General features: G+C 37.8%; 1 protein-coding gene across 1 annotated transcript in view; it reads right to left on the reverse strand.

Annotated features, from left to right (window-relative positions):
* Nucleotides 1-5,048: 5,048 nt before the first annotated feature.
* Nucleotides 5,049-24,506, reverse strand: part of st3gal2 (ST3 beta-galactoside alpha-2,3-sialyltransferase 2) — a 50,995-nt gene continuing 31,537 nt past the window's right edge. The window contains exons 2-8 of the mRNA XM_044125843.1: nt 21,182-23,819; nt 13,252-13,311; nt 12,979-13,112; nt 7,664-7,843; nt 7,422-7,467; nt 5,948-6,067; nt 5,049-5,860 (exon numbers count right to left, since the gene is read on the reverse strand). Of these exons, the coding sequence (XP_043981778.1) occupies nt 5,687-5,860; nt 5,948-6,067; nt 7,422-7,467; nt 7,664-7,843; nt 12,979-13,112; nt 13,252-13,311; nt 21,182-21,577 (1,110 nt within the window). The 5' untranslated portion in view covers nt 21,578-23,819 and the 3' untranslated portion in view covers nt 5,049-5,686. The remainder of the gene's footprint in view (nt 5,861-5,947; nt 6,068-7,421; nt 7,468-7,663; nt 7,844-12,978; nt 13,113-13,251; nt 13,312-21,181; nt 23,820-24,506) is intronic.

The following is a 24,506-nucleotide window of genomic DNA, read 5'->3' on the forward strand; positions in this document are numbered from 1 at the left end:
ATCTGAAAGGACGGAGTAAAAACGCGTCTCGGATTTTGCAGGATGAAATTTCCAGACGCTTCGTTTGAGTTTCATGAAGTTTTTATTTGCACAACAGCAGAAAAAACAAAACTGAGTCACGTTACAGATGTTCCAGTGGTTAATACTTGAGTGCAGATGTTTCCAACATGTTAAAGGATCGGACCGGGCCTGGTTTCCATGGTGAGCAGAACCGCTACAGATTTATCCTTCAGAAATATTGTATGAATTATTTTACTGCAACTACTGAAAAGTTTCCGGTTGTTTTTACCAAAGATTCCCAAACATTTGATGCTGCAAAGTATGTAAAGAAAAATCTAATTTGTTATTTTATTCACTTTTCATTAATTATTATATTCATTTAGCAGAAATGCTGCCTCATATCTCCTGATTTCAGTTGGCCAGTTCTGTGGTGGAAGATTTTATCACCAGGATACAAACAACAGAATCTGATGTTTGTCATATTTTACCGTATAGTAAAAATTTCCCCTCTTTTGATAAGAAAATAGCCAATATTTTTTGTTTACCAGACATCAAATGTTGTGTCTATGACGACATATTAGGGCTGTTTGCCTGGGGGGGGAAAAGGAAGTAAATTAAGGCCAAAAATCTCATGAATCTTAGATTAATAGAAAATTTTCAGAAGTAACAAGGAAATTGCTGAGTTTCACAATGTCAGAAACTTTCTGATTAAACTCAAAATGTAAATTTTTGGTTGAAATTTACTCCTTTTGTAAATTATTTTTACAGTAGCCTCGACGCTCCTTCCTGTAAATAATCTTCAAAGTTCAAAGATAAATTTGCCTGACATCCAATCAGAAAGATGGACATTAACGTGTTATTTTAACTCACTGAAATATTAGATAACATTTAAGAAGTTATTCTAATATTTTATAACTGAAAACTGCTTTTCTGCGAGGAAAACGGATATGAAATATAAATTAAACAAACTGAAGTTCAAAGACAAGAAATAAAAAAGTGTGGGGGAAAACAAAATACATTTCCACAAAAAAACTAATTTCTGAACTCAAAAAAATTTCTAAAAAAGAAAAACATGAAATGTCTGAGCTCCAAAATTTTAAAATGAGCTAAAAAAGCCATAAACATTTCAGGTTTCTTTGAAAAAGTTTTGACTTTTGAAACTCAGAAAATGTCTTTTCTAAAAAAAAAGACAAAAAATGTCAGATTTTATAGCAAGTTTTTTTACTTCAATCTCAAAAATGTCTTTCTTTTTTTCCTTGGAAATGTCTGAGATTAATCTAAAAATTTCAGAGTTTTGGCAGAAATTAACTTTTTTAAAAATCTAAAATAGCCCAAATACGCCGTCAGTTTGATATTTTGGCAAATTTCTTATTTAAATTTTTTTCAAATCTCATCTTTGCCCCCACTCAGCAGGTTCTTCCGCGCTCCACTCTGCTTATCCAGTCTTAGTATGAATATTAATGACCTCAGTGGGATTTTTTTTCAGGTCAGGAAAATGGAGATTTCCGACTCCGAGGCGATCCGTGACATCCCCTTTGGAACGGAACGTACCAGATGAAGCAGAGTATAAATAACCTCAAACATATCGCAGTACCAAGTTTCACTGACGCCGAGAACAAAGAGGATTTTCACATATAAATCAGTCCAGTTAAGTTTAAATACAGTCGGCCCAAACTGCAGGAAGTGGCACAGCTTTTAGTCACCGCTGTGGTTCTTTGCAGCCAGAAGAATCTCTTCTGCAGGGAGAAATGTGGGTCGACACCAACAGCAGGAGGGAAGACCTACTTTGGGTCGTCTGTGTGGAAGAATCAGATCTGTGTCATGTTCTGTCGGTGGGAGGGAGGAACCTGATTTGGACTGAAGGGACCCTGCTGCTGTCCTCCCCCCATCGGATCACCACATCCTGGGCTGCAGCTGATGAGGAGCAGCAGCCGCAGCTCAAGATGGTTCCTTAGCAGAGAAACGAGTTCTGTTGTTCAAAGTCTGCATGGAGGTCATGAATAATTAACACTTTCATTATGAAGCTGAAGGAGAGCCAACATTGAGTTCAGATGTTTCTATTTTAATCTGAAGTCCCTACTGATGTACAAACTAGTGCCATTATAGACGGAAAAAAGGAGTACAACTCACACATTTTCAGATTAATCTTAGAAAATTTCTAGAAAAAAAACTTCTAAATTTCTGCGCTCCGAAAGTAAAAAAGTTGAAAGAGAAAAACTCAAATTTCGACACTAATCTCAAATTTTCGGGAAAAAAAGTGAGCTCCAGAATTTTAAAATTTAAAGACACAACTGAAATTTTGAGATTAATTTCAGGAATTTTCTAGATGAAAAAACGTTGAAAATTTGCAAGGGAAAACTAAAATTTTGCAATCAAAAATGTATTAGAAATTTTTTAAACATCGAAAGTAAGAATATTTCCAAATGTAAATTTTTTTTTTAACTTTTCAAATAGAAGTTTGAGAATGTTTTTTCATTTAAATTTTTTTAGTTTTTAAGCTCAAAATTCCATGGTTTTTGCAATAAGATTTGAAATTTATCTAAAAATTTCAAATACATTTTTTGGGAGGAAATTTACTCTTTTTCTATCTACAATGGCCTTATTTTTACTATGTCAGAAATAAGACCATCTCTGTTGCAGTATCTTAATATACTGCATAATGACAAAAAGAAAACACACATTTAAAATCCATTTGAAAAATCCTGATTCAGCCCTTGAGTTCCTTCCTTTGATTCTTCCAAGATCAGTTCTGATCAATATTTTCCCACACTTTTTAAAAGTTTTTCAATGTTTTTCTTACAGGTTTTAGCTTCTTTTTGCTGTTTCAGTGTCTTCATTGTAGATAGTCATGACAATTCAATAATACAGTGAGTTTATAGCTAAGCTAAGGTATATTTTGGAAACCTTGGCTAAACACTTTGCCAGTGTAAGCGTAGCTTAGCTCAAGGTAGGCTAAGCTAAGCAAAAATTAGCTAATAAAACATAGTTGGGCAAAACAAGTTAAGCTAGCTAAGAAAGCATAAATAGGCTGCTACACTATTCTAAATTCAACAAAAATATAGTGGATTATACTTAAATCGGCTCTTATTTAAGTTAGGTTTATGTAAGCACAACTTCACCAATGGTAAGTTAATCAAAACTAAGCTAACCTAAACTGAAACTAAGCTAATCTAAAATTAAGAAAACGTAGGCTAGCTGTACCCAGGTTAGTCAGTGTAACCCCAGAAGGTGAAGCAAAATTAAGTGATAAGATTAAATGTTTCTTTGCTTTTTTGCGAAGAAACATTTGCAAAATGTCATTTTGCAAATGTTTCGGAAGAGTTCGGAAGTATTTTTTTTTCTTTTGCTTGAATGCTTCAAAAATAAGACGACTTTTTTAAATACTGGAAATTTTAATAAATACTTTTAAAAAAATCTGGCAGCCTGGAAGGAAAAATCAAAGACCGAATCAGGAGTTTTGTACGGACCGTGGTAAGAGTTCACATCGTCTCCATTAGCAACAACAGGCGACAGAGAAGAAGGCAGAGTGTGACGTCATGTGGTGCGTTCGCGTGTAACCGTTCAGCTCAGAAGGCACAGCACTCAGCTAGACGTGTGTATGTGAGCGAGACTAACAACGGAAAGTGTGCGTCGCTGATGAAGCGGCTGCGGGCGCCAGTCGTCCAGCAGCCGAACAAGGCACGAAAGCAAGTGACAAGACGCAGGAAACAAACAATATGACGGGATTCAGCTGTTAACACCAGTCCAGCCTCTAAGAAAACCTGGTGTGGAAGAGAAAACACCAGGAGGACGTTGAGTTACAGTAAAATACAACATAACACGGCCGCTGTCATCTGTCCGTGTGAGCCTGCACAACGCAGGAAACAGAACAAAAACATATTACAAAGTTTAATTCCTCATCTCTCGGTCACACAAACAGAAATTGGATGTTTTGGGAAGTGAAAGCCACACTGTTCCTTTTCCTTTCTTTGTCTAAGATTTCTTTTTTATTTTTTTTCCCCACAAATTTTTGTATTGAAGATATGAGTCAATACAAAATGCAGTTTTACAAATGATAATTTCATTTATTAAAGAGGAAAAACATTTATCCAGGCCCAACTTTAATAGATATGAGTAGAATAAAGGGAAAAATGAAAGGAGAACCATCCCATACTGCAAAAACACAAAATCCTACCAAGTAATTTTGGCCTAGTTTCAAATGCAAATATTTTAGCACACTTGAATAAAGACAAAACCAAATTAGTAACTTTTTAGCAAGATATAACAAGTTACTAATAAGTTGGTTTTGTCTAATTTCAATGCAGCCAAACAAAACATCTAATCCTAACTGAAATTTTTTTATCAAAATTGGCGTGTCTGCAATAAGCAAACTTATTTATGTAATTCCCATTACAGGTTTAATGGAAACGCAGCTAATGAAAGAGAAAAACGGCGTCTGTGAGAAACCTGTAAGGCCCAAACTACTGCTGACCAAACGCAGCACAAAGACATATCTCACATTTACTAAAAAAAACTTATTTTATCACCATAGCAACAAGCTTGAAAACCCTCCAATGTTTCTGAATTTAAAACCCAAGTTTTTCCGCAGCAAGGCGAAACTCTGACATTGTTGCCACAAACAGTCGTGTTCAGGTTTCAACCAGATAGTTTTAGAGATCCTTTCATTAATAAATGAAAACATTATTTCAAAACTGCTTCTTGTATTTACTTTGGTCATATCAGTTGAAACGTGTCTGATTAAAAAAAAAACTGAAACCTAAAGAAGCCTGTAGAAAAAAAAAAAACTTTGTTTCTGGTGGAATTTCAAAACGCATTTCTCTTTCAGGATCCTGACATTCAAACACAAATCTACTTATTTTGTTGTTTTCTTCATGATGATGGGTAACACACACAATGGCGACGGAAGAAGTGGAAAGAAAATCCAGTTTGAGCATAAATCTAAGAAATCAAACAAACGTCACCATCAGAGGTGAAGGCTAAGGCGCTGGCTGGCTCCGCCTCCTGAAGGGCCGAGCCGGGACTGGGTCGAGTGGTCAATGAAGGCGTCATAGGGTCATAATATGGCCTGTAAGCAACATTTGAGCAAAGATCTTCCAAATCAAACCCTGATGGACCGGACCGGACCAGAACGCAGCCAAGATGGCTTCCTCTATCAGAGTCTCCAGAAGCTGAAATTCTGAAGTGTTTCTGTGAACACAAGAGTCGGGAAGCTTCGTGAGGAAAAGTCGAATCCGATAAAGCCGCTCTCATCGCTGTTTAGCGAGCCATCGGCCGCTTTGTGAAGACCTTACGACGGCAGCTGTGTGGCGGTGCCAGGGATGTTTCACCTCAAAGAGAATTTAAGGCAAATCAAAGACGATCTTGATTCTAAAGGACAGCTCTTTGTCAGCAAAATATTCCCACACAGCTGGAAAACAAAGTCACACGACGACCTCCGAGATGCAGAATGGGTGTGAAAGATAGTTTGTGTCAGGGTTTAATAATCCTGATTAATCCTTGTTCCGCCATGATTTCCTGTTTTCCTCAACAAAGGTGACAGGTTTTTTACCTTTCAGACTCATTGGAGTCTCGAGGAGTCCCAAAGGGGAAATGTTTCGCTCGTCGAACCCCATCGGTAAAATTAGTTTGCTTTTATTCCAACTTGAATCCAAACTGGCGTCCGTTATTTTCATCAACGTTTTTCCGGTCATTTCCCAGTGAACACTGTGATTTTTCCGGCCTTGGCCAGCTGCTCGATGATCTGAGCTTCGAAGTCCGCATCGTGGACGCCCGTCTTCCTGAACTCTCCGGAGTACCGGTTCTGCTCCCAGTAGTGGTGCCAGTTTCCTCGGCTGTCGGCGCCGAAGCCGAACACGTTCACCTGGAAGTGCAACGTCAGGATCAGGATGGAGAAATGTTGAACCTGGATGAATTATAAATGAGAAAGAGAGAAAAAGGAAGAACTGACCTCGTCGCAGACATGAAGAGCGAAAAACAGGACCAGCATCCCAGTGGAAGGGTATCGGCCATGATGCCTGGTCCAGCGGTCATGGATGTATTTAAAGAAAGCCGGATTGAAGATCTGAACCTGAAATATGTAAACAGGCCACTTAGAAAATCCTGATCTAGTTTTCATTTCTGACTGTTTTGCTTCCTGTGACTTTAATTGTTTGAAACTTTCTTAAACCACAATATCTGCATGTTTCCACAAATCAAATTTAAGACCTTTTTAATTCCACTTTGAATTAAATTTCCGACCGAAAAAATTACTAATACAGAGAATGATTGGGGATCCATCTGGACTTACCCACGGTGGACGCAAAATAGCTAGCTAGCTAGCGAGCTAACTGGGATATATTAGCCGCTAGTCAGCAACACGATGAAACTGTCAGTGCACAACTCAAACTTTGGCAGACAGAAAAGCACCGCGATACAAAAAAAGACATATGGGATAAAAAGAGGTGATTAAATCAAGTTGAACGTTTAAAAAATGTTTAAAAAAGATACACTAAACAAAGCTAAGCTAACTAAACACAAATTAATTTGAGATAAAGAGCTAATGGATAAATGTGACACAATTAGAATAACAGTCAATGGACTAAAAGTAGGATTGGGACGATTAATTGCATTAATCTTGATTAATCAATTACTGAACTAATTGTCAACTAATTTAGCGATCGATTAATTGTTAACAGGAGCACACAGACTCAAAAAAGGCCATTTGTTGAAATACTCTGACCAGTAATAAAGCAAAAACTCTACAAAAAAACAGACATTTTGAATTTAAGATAATAAAAAATAAATATTTTAGTTTCATCTGGTTTGAATCCTGTAAAAAACAAAACCTCCTGTTAAGCATATTTTGCTCTCTGATTATTAATGCAAAAATTAGTTCACCCAAGTAATTTTCTGTTATTGCATTTTAGGCAATAAAATGTTTATTTTCTTATTTACAAAAGAAATTAAATTATTTATTTACACATTTGTGTATTTCTAAAAAGCTTATGTGGATTAAATGAATAAGTTGCAGAATATGTCAATTCTTTTTATCTGATTAATTGATTAATCATCTAAATAATTGATTGCTAATTTAACTGTTGGTTGCAGCCACAAGATAAAAGGTGATTAGAAAATGTTCTGCGGCCTCCTGGTGATACTGAGTCCCAACAGAAGGAGCTTTAGATTGCTCAGAGCTGCACAGTGCAGGAGTAAATCCTCAAATTATTTATTTCTAGGTCACTCTCAAAGATGCTGCGAGTCTGACTGGGGCGAAGATGCTTCAGCTCCTCCACGCAAAGAGGAGTTTGTTTATTTATTTTACAGATTAAACCACGAGCTGGAGATTAGTGACAACAAAGGCAGGGTTTGTAATCCCTCGTCGACAATGTGGAAGGGGGTTTATCGCTGGGGCAGGGTCACTTTGTCGAAATGGCCAGACGAACCTTGTCTTTATCCACACGGAGGAATTGCTTCACTGGAGCGTAAGTGCTGCAGAGAGAGAAACCACACAGAGAGATAAACTTTATTTGATTACTGGATGATTGACAGATCGCTAATCTCTCAGCCTCTTCGCAGCCTCTCAGTGCAAACAGACGTGTGTCTGTGTTTACTGCGCCCTGACCGCTAACGGAGGCCGTCCTGTTTGTTTTATTAATCCAGGCTCATGCACATCTGTGATGCTTACAATCGGATCTGGCCAGTGGACAGAGCGCTGGTGATCCAGACCAGGTCCAGCGTTTTGAAGGGAACTAGGACAAAGCTGACGTTGGTCAGCAGGTTTTTGGCGCTCTCCGGGTACATGAAGTGGTGCGTGGTGTGTCTGCCGGCGTCGTCCTCGTAGCCCACAGTGGGGGCCAGATTTATTCTGCGGGAGACAGAGGAAAAGAGGAGCATCAGGGGAGTTTCTCAAACCACCTTTGGCTATAAAGGTGACCTTTTATGCTTCCCTGAACAGGTTAGGATGAATCTATGGGTTCCACAAAACATGTTCAATACATTTTATGCACAAAATCATCCTTAGGTAATGAGACTTTGGCTGTTTTAGGGCCTCTTGTCACTTTAAATCCAAATAAGCTGCTGCTGGCCACACCCCCTCAACTCAACATTTAAAATCACATGTGAAATACATCTTTGAAAGACCAAAGTGGAGCCTCCTGCACAACCAAGAAGATTGCAGCAAGTGTTTTCTGGACAATAAGTCAACAGCAAAACTCTTATCTTTTCCAGCAGCCACCATGCAGCACATACAGCAGTAAAACCAGCTGACCAAACGTGCTGGAGCTCTGCTTGGGTTACTAGGTAACGGTGGAACTCTGCTGGGGTTGTTAGGTAACGGCGGAACTCTGCTGGGGTTGCTAGGTAACGGCGGAACTCTGCTAGGGTTGCTAGGTTTGCTGCAATACTTGCTGAATTGTGAAATTACATTTGAAACGGTTCATTTTTCAGACACCAAAAAGCATTAATTTATTGTTTTTGTTTGTTTTTAAGAGCTAAGGCTGTTTTTACAAGTAATTCAGACCAAAATTGAAGTAAGACATGAATTTTGCATATTGGGTCCCATTTACTTATGGACTTACCCAGTTTCTGATTAAAAAAACTGACATGTTGCGGGTTTTTTGCAGCCATGTAAGCCCTCGCAACGTTAAGAGCATAAAAACAAATTCTTCATGAGTCCCTATGGAGACATATTTTCAGCAGTAAAGTAAGGTCTACACAAAGAATGAAAATTAATAAAAACAAATAAGTAGCATATAAAAACTAGGAAACTATGTGAAAATATGCTGCAGTCTTCAACAGGACGCTTAGTGGAGGAAACATGCATGTAAGCAAACCTAAGATAAATTTGTTCTGCTGAGAAAAACAGCAATAAGTCTGAGCTGTCTGATGTGTGCAGCTACATCTGGCTGTGTTTTAAAGGTATTTATCATTGAAGACATCTTTCTGCACCTGCTACCACAAAACAATAAAACTGCTTGTCATGCAGTGTAAAAATAGAAGAGATGTTTTACTGCAGTGCAAATATGTAATCACAGCTAAAAATCTAGAAGTGCAAAATTAACTAAAGCTCCTGCAGGCATCAGCAGGCTTTCACTCACAGCTGCACACGCATTCATGGTGGTTACAGGGAATATTAGTCTTATTTTCACTTATATTATGCTTCAGTAGCTGAGTTTCTATTACAAATGTGAGCAAATCTTTGTTTGTATTCAGCTAATGTCTAAAAAACAGAGTTTCGTAATTGCGGTGTTTCCATTAAATCAGAAATAAAATTAAATTCACACTAGAATAAGCTTGTTCACGTAATGAGTTACTAAAAATCAAGGCAGCGACGGATGTAAACAGTTACGAATTATATTCATAATTCCTCCATGGCGCTCGTGCTCATCATCTATCAGCCAATCAGAGGAGAGGGCCGACAAGCCATTTGGTAAAATTGTAGTTTGCGATTTGGAAAGAACACATTGGAATTACACACACCTTGTTAAGAACTCTGTGATGCTGAGAGACTTCAGAACAAAATCATCCTCCTACCACTTCCTGTCGTCTTATTTTATCGTTTCCGCCAGTAGTAACCGTAACAACCGGCTCTTGATCACGTGACTCGCGTGACGCGAAAAGAGTGTTTCGATATGGCTGACAAACCACCTGGCGCAAAAACGTTTTGAAAAATTATGTGATGTGTTTATATCCTGATTTATTTCGTTTGGCTCCTTTTGGTGCAGAATTATGACGCAGGTCTCATGTCGATGACGTAAACACTGGACAAAATGCGACTCGACCATTCTGACAGCGATCCCTTAAAAACAATCTGATTGATATCCCATTTAGTCTCACATATGTAGAAGAGAGAAAAATGTGAATATTTGGGGCTGAAAAGTCAGACTGGTGTGAAAAAAAAAATCTGATTTGTGTTTTTAAACATAAATTTGATAATTCTTTAATAATTATGGTCTAAGCAGCTTTTTATTGTATTAAACTGACATCCCATGACAGAATCTTTTAGATGTATTTTGTTTTGTCATTTTAGATAAATTTCAACATCCCACAGGGGGAAGCATATATATCCATCTTCTTTTCAGCAAAGGTTTTATGATTTCTTTATGTTAAAATTTCAACAGATCAAAAATGTGATTCTTTAGGAATGACAATAAATTTCCTGAAATAGACTTTTATAAAAAAAAAAATAATGTAGCATCTCTAAACAGGAATATGAAACTTTAAGGGGAAGGAAAGAAACAGTGGACATTTATTAAATACCACAAATTGTACAGAAACGTCCAAACTCCTCCATAGAGAGTTTGGACTGAGTTACTGTTAGTTTTGGAGCTCTCACTGTTTTCCAACAGTAGATCCACAGAAACAGGAATATTTTCCCCAGCATGACATCTGTCTGCCTCTGAGTCGCTCCGCTCTGTCTGCTGACAGGAGACGGCGTTCACAAAGCCCTGGATGTGAGTCACTGTCTGCAGGAAGAATATTTTTGTCTGAGCAGGGGGAGCTAAAGTTAGGAATATAAAGCTTGCACCGAGCGCACTCCCAGATATACTAGGAACAAAAGAGATGATTGTGCAGAGAGCTGGAGCGAACTGAGGCGTGTGGTTGGTGGAGTGCTGTGGCCGAGCTGAAGCTCAGAAGACAAATGAACAACAAATCCCAACCAGCGAAAAGAAAAGATGAAAGCTGCCCACGCAGATCCAGAGAGGATCCAGCTGTAATTGATCCTAATAACACAAAATACCAGCTGCTTGTGCTGCTATTTAACCCCAGAGCAAATTAAAATGGCTGAGTGCTTTCAGACCCAGCTGATGTAAACAAACGTTGTGTTTGACCTCACTCTCTGTGAGACAAGCTTCTTGAGGAGATTCAGAAGGTTAACCAAACACTAATTTGCATGTTCAGACTCCCATTCCTACTGTTTGATGCTCCAGTTGGCAACTGGCACCAACAGAAGAACAACCATTGTGTTCTTGACAGAAATACCATTCAGCTGGAAATAGACAAAATAACCTCATTGGGTCAAAGGTCAATCTATAATTGATGAGAGGGTGAGGGCACTGCTCATTTATACCAACATGGTGTATAGCTGAAGCTGATGCTAAAGCATTAAATCAACATGAGATTAGCTGAAGCTGATGCTAAAGCATTATGCAATCATTACATTTAGCAGAAGCTAGCGCAAAAGTGTCAAACCAACATGGTATTAAGTAGAAGCTAATGCTAAGATGTAAAACCAACACAGGATGTTGGTTTAACACAGTTCTATGTATTTATCGGAAGCTAATGCTCAAATATTTTACCAACATGATGCAGGGAGTTGTTATGCAAAATTGACATTTTGTATGTTTTCACACTTCCTTTTGGGTTTCTACTGCTTTTAAAAACAACTCAAGCTCTAAAAAAACAAACAACAAAAAGCACAGCCAAATGTTTTTTGGCAATAAGTTAATGATTTTTGGTGTCTGGAAAATGAGCAATTTCAAAAACCTCCTGAATATTGAATCTCACTGCGCCATTACAGAAAAACCCAAAGGGGGCTCCAGCATGTTTGGTCAGCTGATTTTACTGCTGTATGTGTTGTACAATGGCTGCTGGAAAAGATAATAGTTTTGTTGGCTTACCATCCAGAAACCACTTACTGCATTCTTGTTGTTTGTGCAGGAGGCTCTACTAATGTTTTTCAAAGATGTACAGTTGGATAATTGTGCATCTAGTTGCAGTCATTTTCATGTGCGAAGGTAAACATTGACTTGGGGGCGTGGCCAGCAGAGGCTAATCTGGATTTAAAGTGACGGTGGTCCTAAAGCAGCTCATTCTGAATGGAGCTCAAAGTAGGCAGAACTAAAGCAGAATAAAATCTCATTATCTAAGAATCAGTTTGTGCGTAAAAACTAATGAACATGTTTTATTTAAGACCTATCCCCCCCTGTTAGAGGAAGCTTTATGCAGTACAGACCAAAAGTTTGGACACAACTGTGTGTCCAAACTTTTGGGTGACTTTTCTAAAGGTCACCTTTAAAAACAGCCGTTTCTACAGCTGTTGGAGCAGAAGTTTTCTTTTAAAGGACTGATCTTGCATTTTTAGCATGTTATTAATTCAAACATCATGAAACACCATGAATCAGAGTCTGATTTTCCAGAACAATCAGTGCAACAGAAAGCCTTCTGTGCCTCAGTTTTCATCTGAATGAAAGCTTTCAGGACATAACGCTCTTTGTGGCAAACATGCAGGTCAGGTGACCACTGTCAGCCAATCAGAGAGCTGAGAGCAGGACAACGTCAAACAGTGAGACTGAACTGAACATCAGATAGATACATGAGCTGCCTGAGCTCAGCTTGGTAGTAACTATCTAACTATCTACTTAAGTAACATTTTGGGAAAAAATGTACTTTAAGGAGTATTTTTACTACGCTAAGGATTTTTAAAGAGACAGAGACCCAATTTCAAGGTGTTAAATTAGAAAGACAAATTTCTTTTTAGTCATATTTGATACATGAAGGATTTTCTTTAGAAAATGAAGTTAACATAATTACTTCATTGTGCTATAAAATGGCATTTTGTGCCTGGAAAATACATAATACAAGTTTTATACATTTTACATTGAAAGAAATAGATTTGGAAAAACTTTTCTTTTGCCTGATTTTGTTACTTTGTAATTATGTTATTCCTTATTTCAGTCTTTAACATATCAACATTTCCACATAAGTTTATAATTTGGTCTGTTTAAATATTAAATGATTAATGTTTTTGATCAGTTACTCAGTAGTTGAGTCGTCTTTTTACCAAATACTTTTTGAGTCATTTCTTGAGTGGCTAATTTTTACTTTTACTCAAGACAACAAGTACATTGAAGCAGTGCTACTCTCACTATAGTACCATTTTTAGGTACGCCACCCACTTAGTAACCACATATTTCTCTGAAAACACATTGAATATTAATGACTCCTGTCTGTTTTCCTCTCCATCTTCCTTCCTTTGGCTTCTGATCTAAAGCGCCTCACCTCATGATGTAGTCGTGCCCGTCGATGGCCGCCCCGTATCCGGCGCCGCGGAGGTTTCCGGAGTTTCCCACCACGGCACAACGCAGGCAGCGCCCCGGATCCCACGAGCCGTACGGCGACCGTCCGGGAATCACCTGAGGGAGACGGTCATGATCACATCCATCCTCAAAACGTTCACTGGAAGTTAGCAACAAGGCTGGCAGGACACACACCTAATCTCTAACACATCCTCTCCACATCATGACATTAAGGAACAAAATCAAGATAAAATACCTGGAAGAGTCTCAGCAGCACCTGCTGGATGTTGTGAGGTTTGAACTGCGGCTGCAACATCTGCAGAAACATCCAAAGGCTTTGGTTAGAGTAAACATACGGAGCTAAATTAGGGACAAAATGCTTAGCAAAAAATTCTGAGATCTAGACTTCTATGGAAACCAAGGCTCTTTAATGTAAGGTTATCTGTGAGCTTTGTTTTGAAAATTCTACATTTTACATTTACATTTTCCGGATCAGTGTTTCAGTATTTCCTGCTGTAAATACTGAACTCTGCAAGGTTTGCGCCGCAAAAACACAAAATCTTACCAAGTCATTTTGATCCAGTTTCCAGAGTAAATATTTTATTAAAATCACACATGAATACATTTGTTCCTGTCATAAGTCATTAAAAAACATTATTTTCCAACTACTTTCAGCTACTTTTAGAAACTCAAAACTTTCCAAGTTTTTATGGAAATTCCTGAGATTTATTTAAATGTTTCTGAGTTTTTTTCTCGCAAATTGTCGACTTTTGAAGCTCAGAAATGTCCTTGTTTTTCTAGGATATTGCTGAGATTATTCTTAAGGTTTCCACATGTTTGCAGAAAACTTTGTCCTCATTTTTATGTTTCATCTACAACGCCCTAAGAAATGATCATATAGAAAAGATTAATCCCAGTTAAAGCTGGTTTGACAATCTGCTGGATTATGCACTTAGTTTCTCACTCCTTCAGTGTTTATATTTTAATAAAATAAATGACATGATGTGTTTTATGTTGGTTTTACATGAAACCCTGGAGAGGAGTGGATATTCTTCTTATCTCATTGAGGCACCTTAAGAACCTCAGGATGTAGAGGATGTACTTTCTTTGCACGTCCTCGTCTCCATGACGGTCGCCTCCTTTTCTCCCACACAGAAATCTTCATTTCATTTCACACTCTTTTGTCACCACTTCCTTTGCACCCACCATTGGCCTCAATTCTCCCAACACAGATCTCTTTCACTAAGGTTTGCATCCTCTCCGTCGGTCTCCCAGCACTCAGGTCTAATTCCTTTCCCTTAATTTCCCTCGCTTCCTCTTTGTTCCTCCTCCTCCTCCTCCTCCTCCTGCTCTTCGTCTCTCTGGGATGTAAACGCGCCATGCAGCTCATCAGTGGCTGATAATCTTTATTCTGCTCCCTGCTGCTTCGTTTTTCTTGTCTTCCTGATTCAGTGAAAAGTGTTTCAGACTTTTGGATGGCAGAAACCATGCAGCCTATTATTTTTAGTTTTCTTTCACTGTTTCTGCATTTTAGCATTTTATTTCTGAAATAAATGAGTCAATTTAACCAAACAGTGATTAGCTGTTTGGTTAAATTGACTCATTCAGACCTGCTGATTGTTTGTTGCTGTTGTTGTTTAGGGCTGCTGGATAAATCTCTGGATAAAAACAAAATGAAGTGATGAAGGGAGAAAATTCCAGCCTTAGGACTGATAGTTGAGTGAAGATTGTTCGTTTATTTCAGGACAACAATTTTGGGAGAAACGGAATAATAAAAGCTGCATGTTTCTAAAAATAAATATTTTTCTTTTACATATTTCTTGAAACTGTCACCATGTTCTGACAGTATGCTGTAAAACAAAACAAATTAAGAGGTCCTCTGAATTCTTCCAGTGCTAAATAGAAACAACCAATCAGAGCCAGGAGGCGGGTCTTAGCGCTGCCAATCACCCTCTGCTATGCTAACGCTTCTTTCTGATAGCAGAGCCTGTTGTGGTTAGCATGTCCACTGATGACGGTGGATAAACGCCTTTCTTGTTGCGTCTCCACCATTAAAACATGGAATGACATGTTCACGAGGTTGATTGGCAGCACTAAGGCCCTCCTCCTGGCCCTGATTGGTTGTTTGCTCTGATTTCTTCAGACGGCAATAGTAGCTCAAGGAGGAAGTGTCTCATAATGACATTGTCACAGCCAGAGTTGGGAAGTACAGGAAGTAAAATTTACTTGAGTAATTTTATAATGAAGTATTTCTGCTCTTACTTGAGCAAAATTTCTGGATTTTCTACCCACTAAATGAAAAACAAACATGTTTTAACCAAATTTCTCCAGACAGACACTCACCTGCAGGTTTTGTTACAGTTTAATAAGTTTTTTATTGAGAAAAAATGATTTAGAAAAATGTTCTCTTGCCTTGCTTTGTTATTTTTGGCTACTTATATGAATTATTGTCATATTTGTCCTTAAAATACCAAAAATTCTCCATAACTTAATATTTTTATGTGAGTTATGTAATGCAGCTTTAGCTGGAAGACGTTTAAATCTTCAAACGTTTGTCCTCCTCCTCTGCTTTCTGTCAGGCTGCAGCAGAAACGCGGAGCAGGAGCCAGTTAATTTTTCATTTTAGGTCTCTAACCAGTTCTCCCTCCTAGCTATCCATTAACTCCAGTTAAGTCAAAATGGATTTATTGATCGAAGCGGTGGCGATCTGCTGACTGCGGCGGGTCGGGTCACGTTGACCAGAAAAGGGACCATAAATCCTGAAGTATAAGTAGATCATTTGGGAAACAGGGTTTGATTCACAGCAGGTCAAATAGAGATAAAAGAAAATAATTGGGTTTAAATTTGAACAGTGGCGTTTGGAGAACTGCCTGCACACTGTAAAAACAAAATCTTACCGAGTCATTATAGTTTCTACTTCCAATAACTTGAAATAAAACCAAATTAACTCAAAAGGGACATTTTAGCTACTTACATGATATCAATAATACCTTAATATTGATGAAAAATTACTTGTTCCACTGGCAGATAATTTCACTTATAGCTGGACATTTTTCCCCAAGTGAAATAATCTGTCAGTACTAGTATTAGGAACAAATACTTTTTCATTAATATTAAGGAATTATTGACCTGAAACAAGCTCACATATCTTGCTAAGTTCATTTTGTCTTAGTGATATTTGGACTAGCAACTGGAAAAAAATTACTAGGTAAGAAATTTAATTGTATTCATTTTATTTCTGTCATTAGGAGTACAGGTAAAATATTTAGATTTTACACATTTAAATGGGCAGTATTTATGTAAAATTGACCTTTTTCACATAATTCCCTCATCAAAAACACACCTGGAGTTTTGCCTTGATTCGTTCATGCATGTTTGAGTAATCCTACAGTTAGGTCAGTAATTCCTTAATATTGATGAAATAAAATAAAAACGTATCAGTGGATTTTGTCTCGTTACAAGTGAAGCATCTGCTAGTGGAGCTAGAACTATTTCAGCTTCTATATCTTCCTGAAAAGCTACTTCTAAGTTAATTTTGTTTATTTCAAGTGTATTAAGATATTTGCACTAGAAACTAGACAGATTTTGTGTTTTTACAATGCAAAAATTCAAAAAGGATTTTTCTTATGGGTTTTCCTCTGCATCTATTCAGCCTCATGTTTTTTAATCTTGTTAAAAAGTTATGGAGGACCAAACCTGACATAATTACAAACAAAAGAGAAAAATATATATTTCCCTTTTCATTACTCATTTGTATTCAACAAAAAATGTATGTACTTTGATTTCCCTTTTTCTTATTCATGCAATTTTGCCAAGAAATTAAAATATTTTCTTTTGCGTTTTCCTTAAAAATGCTTGTTTAAATGAACAAATGATTGTATAAGGAATACGCAAAAGAAAATATATAAATTTCTTGACAAAAATGCATGTATAAGGAAAAGGGAAAACAAAAACTAAATATGTCTGCTTTGATTTGTAATTATGTCAGTTTTGGTCCTCCATAAACGGTTGGGACGTCCTCCTGTTTCCTGTCTGTTCCCGCCGTTCCTCCATGTTGCTTTTTTCTCCCTCCATCCACTGGCAGGAACACAAATGGAGCATGTCGTCCTCGTCAGACGGGTTGCTTGGCTCGGCAGTGAGTGAAGATGAGGAGGTGATTATGATGTACTGTCCCTTTAAGCTGGAGACCTGAGGAAGTTTCCTGCCACGGGCCAAACTCGCTAAGATGAAGCGCTCAGAGGAGCTTCAAGGTGTCAGAGATGGTATTTATGGTGCAGCGGCTGATTCTAGAGTAAAAAACTGAGTTCTCACCACAAGGTTTTTGAGTTGGAAAAAATAAAGAGCCCCCGACACTGAACCCTGAAAACCTGCTGGTTCTTCCACCAAATACTGATTTATGGGGTAAAACATTGGTGTTGTTGTTTCTAAATTAATATAAACTTGTTTCCTTTCTTTGAGTTAACAGTAAACGTACCAGTTACTAAAATAAAAACCTGAAATCATTATTTCCAACCCAACAAGCCTTTATTGAAAATTTGTTTCTTTTTTACTCAGAATATGTTTTTTTTTTCTTTTGCTAAAAAAATAGCAATATATTAATGTTATATAGGTCAAATATTTAGGTCAAAATATTTTGCATAAGTAGCTAGCAAACTAAATATTTTATTTATTTTTTTATTCACCAATAAATTGGTTTATTCGCCAATTTATGTATGTAGAACAAACATTACAGACTAACAAAAAGACGTATTGATCTACAAAATAAATAATCAGATAAGAGAATTAATAACAACAAAAATTAAATTAACACACAAACAACAACATAAAAAATATTTATTTATTGAAAAGTTTGGCTTTGCTGCATTTTCTTATTGATGTAATTTCCTTAATCCGTGTATTGTTGGTTTTTTGGATTTTCTGTTTCAAAATAAACAGACTTTATAATCTAGTTAGACTTATATTAAAAAGTATGATTTTTAAAAAAAATGCAGCAGTAAAAAGTAAGCTGTACAAACATAAATAATCACAACCATAAAATGTTATTGATTTCAGGTTGATCCTGCAGGAAGAAAGTCCGGTTTGATCCGACTGAGAACTTCCTGCATGCCGTTTGCATGTTTTCCCGGTGCAAACGTCGGGTCTCTCCGACTCCCTCTCACAGTCTGAACCGCTCAGTATGAGTTTTTAAAGTCAGTAGTTTGTGTGTAAGGATGTTTATGTTACATTAAAAGCTGCGACAGAGAGCGAAAAGCCGAGACTTGATCTGCTGAGCTCCACATAATGACTGGAAGAATCTGAAAGCTGTTCAGAGTTCAGAGTTCGGGAGTCCACCTCGCTGCATTTCAAAGGCTCGCAGGTTTTCCATGTTCTATGTTGCATGTTTACTCGGTAATAGTTTTATGTGGGATTATGTGCCGTGCTCAGCCGGTGGCAAACAAACAGACATAGTGAAAGCTGTTAATCGGAGAGCTTTAGAGAAGCTGCTAAGAAGATTTTGTTATCTTTAGACAGACTCAGGCATGCCATTTCCTACGCCTGCAGTGTCTGTGCTGGATGGTGGACAAAGTTAAGGCACTTTAACTCATTAAATCCTTCACTCCGGCATTTAGTACTAGGTTTAACATTTGTTTTTGTTTATCAGCTGTTTTTCTTTTGCGAGATGTTTATTGTTTTTTTTTTTGTGCTTGTACAGAAACAAAAAGTGGCTCATCTAAAATATTCATGTAAATTTTGTACCATTAGGGCCAATTCTTTTAAAATCTAAAGCTGAAAATTCTATTTATTTTTTAGCACATTTATAGTTGATGACATTTTATTAAAGCACAGTAGTCAAATAGTAAACATGGTGCTGAACAGTTGCTGTTTTAAATGACAGGAAAATATTTTTACAACTTTTTGGGGTTTATCGTCTTCATCAAAAAAAAAAGTTGATTATAGAAAAAACATTTTGTCTTGTTCTATGAACATTTTATTTATAAAAATCTCAAATTAATTGCAAATTCTCTACATTCTTGAGGAGGGGGGGCCAAAAAAAAAATCATCCAGAGAGTCACAAATGGCCCCCGAGCCACAGCTTGGACATCTCTGTGTTAATCTATGTATGTTCCATTTGTAAAGTTACACAAAAGTTAACAGCAATAATCTGAGTTATTTAGTCTGTCATAAGATTAAAAAATGGAGGTTGATTTTTCAAAGTTATATTTTTGTTCATTTTCTTTATTCATTTATAAAAGTCACAATTTCAAATTAAGTATTTTATTTGCAAGCTAAATGTTGACTTTACAGGCTAAACATTTAGCTCAAAATTAAATGCTTAGCTTCAAGTAAATATTTACTTTATAAACTAAACACTTCACTTGCCAACAGCTAAATATTTAGTTTTTTGGACTAACTGTTTAACTCAAACCTAAATATTTACCTTGCAAACTAAATATGTCACCTGTTAGCTAAATATTTAGTTTGTGAACTAAATATTTAGCTCCAAGTAAATATTCAGCTTGCAAAGTATTTTGTTAGCTTGGTCACTAAATATTAATCTTGGTCAAAGTCAAATATTTAGTTAACTAAATATAATGTTAGTTTACTAGCTGAATATTTAACTTGCTAACTAAATATTTTGTCCGGCCAACAAATATTTAGGTCAAAGATAAATATTTAGCTTCATAACTAAACATCTTTGCTTGCTGACTAAATATTTAGCTCAGACCTATGTTGCTAAGTATTTAGCTTGTTAACTAAATATTAAATTTGGAATATTAACATTTATAAATTCAAGGAATAACATGGAGACAATATCACAAAAAAATTACCCCCATTTTTTTCTCCCATGACAAGCTAAATAACTCAAATTGTTCTTGTAAATTTTTTATTTTGTAACTTTACAAATGAAAACCGACATTAATAAAACCATAGACTCAAAGACAAAGAAAACACTGTAAAAACATCACTGTTATGGTTTTAAATCCAACCAAAGCAGTTCCAGAAATGCTTTTAATTCTGTTCAACAGAGCTGAAATATCCATGCCTCTTTCTTGGAAAAGTGTTTTGTGGTTTTTGTAGGCATACGTTTACAAAATTCACAAAATGTTGTTTGTATAACTCAGTAAAAACCTCAGCGCAGTTTGCAGCTCCATAACTCAGCCGTCTTTCCCAGCAGATACCCAGAGCTCCCGTCTCTCCCTGACCTCCAGATATCAACAAACCACCGACTAAACGGTGACTCAGCGTTTTCTGAGTCTTCTTTACATCAGCTGAATTAAATCTAATCTGTCTTATCATCGACTGGCAGATTATTTATTTTATAACAAAAAGTTTGTCCATGCCAGTGCAACTAGTACTTTTAAAAATAATGAATGAATTATTGACATAATGCAAGCTCTTATTTCTTGCTGAAAAGTTACTTGTAAGTTAGTTTAGTTTTATTTCAAGTCTACCAGGATACTTGAACTAGAAACTAGAACAAAAATACTTGGTAAAATGTTGTGTTTTTACATCTGCACTTCCTTAGGAAAGAAAAGCTAAAACATTTAGTATTTTTAGTTTAGTTTCTAGTGCAAATATCTTCGTACACATGAACTACGACAAAAGTAGCTAAAAAGTAACTTTTCAGCCAAATATAGGAGCTTTTTTAAGTAAATAATTATTTAATATTGATGAAAAATCAGTAGTTTCACTTTTGTGAAAAATATTTTGTTATAAATTAAATAATCTGCCAGTAGAACTTAAAAAAACACTTAGGAATTATTTACTAAAAACTGGTTGAAAGGTTATTTGCAAGTGAGTTTTCTCTTATTTAAAATGTACTGAGATATTTTCACTATAAAGTAAACCAAAAATACTTGATGATATTTTGTGTTTTTTAATTTCTGGACTTGTTTAAGAAAAAAAAAGCAAAACTTTGATGGATTTTCAAACACACAATTTAAAGTATTTTTTTCTAAGCTATATCTATACTTGAAATAAGACAAAACTAACTTTTCAGATATAGGAGCTTGTTTTAAGTCAATAATTCTTTAAGTTCTTGTTCCACTGGCAGATTATTTAATTTACAACATGGGAAAAATTCATTACAAGTGAAAAGGTCTGCAGGTGAAATTGGACCAAAGATACTTGGTAAGATGTTGTGTTTTTGCAGTGTAAATCTTCAGATTTAAGTTTTAAATGGAGTAATAAATGTCGTTACTTACCACCCACCAGTAGTAGACGTCCGGCGGCAGCTGGATGTTGTCCCTGGTCCAGACCGGTGAGATATCCGGGTCGTAGTTTTCGTCAAACCAATCCGAGACTCCGGGGTCTCCGACGCAGCTGTTGCAGGCACATGTTTTCTGCTGGGGCGTTTCAGGGGGCGACAGCCGGTGCGCTCCCACGTAGCTTGGCACCAGCTTCACCCGCCTGGACTCCTCCCACCCGGGCGGCTCCAGGTAGCTGAAGCTGACGCCGCCGCGCAGCGACACGGAGAGGAACAGCGAGGTGAGGAAGACGAGCGCCAGCGACCCCAGGAGGAGCCACAGTCTGCGGGAGCATTTCACTTTGCCTGGTTTGTCCCCGCCGCTACCGGCCGCCGCCACCGCCCCTCCGCTCATCCAGGGGCGGAGCTCTGAGAGTCTGGGGGTCCCCCGGGGCGAGCTCCAGCTCCATGACCCCCAGCCGAAGCCTCTGTCACGGTGAAGCGTGGAGGACGGGATGCGGCCCCCCCACGGCCATGCCCCCACCCCTGGGCCTGCCACTGTAACCCGTCCGACAACCAGCTGTGGTTCTTTGGCAAGCCCCTCTTCCTGCTGCACTCCAAACAATTTTTTTATTCTTTATTTTTAAATCTGAAAGCAGTTAATGTACCGCCTAAGAGAAGCTAAACATACATAGAAGCTGTTTCTCAATAAGATATTTTATTTTGAAGTTCTTGGTTGTGCCGATCCTTTCTGGTGCCGCCCTGGGCAAGCGCCCATATCAAAACCCGCCTCTGCCGACAGGCACGCGCCCCCAGATGCTCCGTCTCCGCTGAATATCAGGCAGCTGCAACCCGACTGCCTCCAAAGTCCGTCCAGACGCGGCTGTATCCTTCATCCACTCGTTTATCTCCGGTTAAAACTCGCTCGGGTTTCAGTCTTCATCCCACGGTGCGCTGCGGTGCGCTGCGGTGCGCGATTACCGGCAGCGTGCGGCTGCAGGGAGAGCCGGCGGACGGATGCAGAGAGACTTTCCGGGCTGCATGCTGAGCTCGGCTCCTGCGCTCCGCTTCGTCTCTCTGCACTGGCGCGAAGGAGAGCTGCTGGATGAGAGGAGAGGGAGGAGCAGCGGAGGGGAGGAGGGCCTTCCTCACGGAGAAGAAAACCAGCCTCCTCTTCTTCAACTGTTCTCTTTTTTTACTCCTTACTTTTAAAAACTGATGAGCAGAGTCGAGTTAAAATGCAGTTTTGTTAGCTACATGACAATTCATAAATCATTTGGGCAACATTTACTTCAGTAACTTTTTGGAAAAAAATACTTTTACTACGCTTTATTTTTTGTTTTTATTTGAGTAATTATGAATTATCTCTACACTTACCTGAGTAAAATATCTTCACACTTTATCCACTGAAAGTAACTTCACCGAATGAAACAGAAGCTTATTTAAACCAAAAAATTAGTTTTTTTGATTAAACGACAAAAAATAAATAAAATAAAATAAATAAAAAATGTTTTAAAGATTTATTATGTTATTTATACTTATTATTTTCCTTTTGAGCTCTAAAGTAGCAGAATATTTTTTATCCGTCTGATTATGTAATTTTTAAATTTCAGATGGTTGTTTTGACCAGTTATTTGGTAACATTTTACCATTTTTTACTCTAGTTATTTTTTTTATATATTTTTTTTTATTATTTTAGCTGCTACTTTTTACTTTTCCTTAAGTAAAATATCTGGATTCTCACTGGATGAAGAGGAAGCTTGTTTTAATTAACATTTTACCAGACACAGACCTGCAGTTTTTAAGTTTTATATTAAACACAAAATGTTTTTTCTACCTGATTCTGTAATTGCTATTTATATGAATTATTGATATCTTGATTTTTACAATACCAAAATTTCCACTTGGTCTGTTTGATGAAAATCTTCTTTGCGTTAAATTATTTTTTATCAGTTTCTTAGTACTTGACTAGACTTTATACCAAATACTTTATTGACTTTAACTTGCGTAAAAATGTCTTGGACAGATACTTTTTACTTTGGGGTTCTCTCGACGCTGATATTTTTGAGCATTTTTCAGCTCAGATCTGCTGACGTAGATCCAAAGTAGTTCAGATTCTCTTCATCTTTGTCCACATGGGGGGAAAAACTGGAAAGCACAGCGGTAGCAGCAGAACATGCTCACTGCAGCGGCGCCTCACTGCAGCGGCGCCTCACAGCGACGCTTCCAACGATTTGGCCAGGAACAAAGCAGCGAGTGAGCGAACAAGTCGGTCGGATCCAAATCTCATCTTCCCTGCGGCTGGATTTGAGAGGATGATGCGAGGCGGGGTGGGGGCAGCATCTGTCCTTCAGCGGGACTGCGCTCTGGTTTTATGTGTGCTAAGCTTCATTTGATGCACTAATTTAATTGTTTTCTCCAGCTGTGCCTGGTGTTCACGTTGAGCAGCGGTGATGTTAGGAATCTCTGAGTGTCCACTTTGCCTAACTCGCCTGTACAGACGCAGGTCTACCTAGCAGAAACACAGCGCCGCCCCAGACTCTCCAGATCCCTTTGGCACAAGGCTTCCAGTAAAGTCAGGAGATCGATTATCAGACGTCCATGTGGGTGTTTGTGAATCTTTCCAGGAATGCTGAAGATCAGCATTTCCAGAAAACCTGTAGAGACAAAGAAAAAGCAGAATAAAAAATCCAGTTCTCCTTACTAAAGCATCATAAAAACAAGCTCAGCCGATAAAAGTGATGGGCAAAGTAAAGGTGCAACTTTAGCTCTTCACACCAGCCCTGTTCAGTCACCTTAACGCTAAAATATGTAACTTTCTCACACCGCCTGAAACCTAGAGCTCTGTTCAGTTGAAGTGAATTCTGGTGCAGTTTAAATGTGAACACTGAGGGGTCCAGAAACCGCTCCAAAAGCAGGAAGCAGAGCATTCTGGGTAAAAATAACCAAAACAACCCTGACAGTCTAGTGGTAGAGGGAGAAATCCTACAACCGCTAAAATCTGACGCTACTCCACTTTTGTTTCCATTTGGTGAAGAAGGAAGTTGTGCTCTGTGTCTTTTTCAGAGGTTTTTGTGTTGTTTCCTTCAGTGGCTTTTGGTGCAGCGCCCCCATAGGCGTGGAGGGAAACAGCTTTTTTAAAGAGTTTGTATCGTTTGGCTCAGTGCAGCGTGAGAGCGAACAGCTATACTGGACTAACAGGTCTAAAAACAAACTTAGTTCATCCTAAAAGAGCATAAAATCAGGATGACATGTTCTATGGACTAGAACATATCATCAAAAGGATGACATGTTCCAAGTACCAGAGAGAGAAAATCCAATAAAAGAGTTAATCAAACTTTAAC

The sequence above is a fragment of the Gambusia affinis genome, linkage group LG08 (genome assembly GCF_019740435.1).
Source record: "Gambusia affinis linkage group LG08, SWU_Gaff_1.0, whole genome shotgun sequence".
Lineage (NCBI taxonomy): Eukaryota > Metazoa > Chordata > Actinopteri > Cyprinodontiformes > Poeciliidae > Gambusia > Gambusia affinis.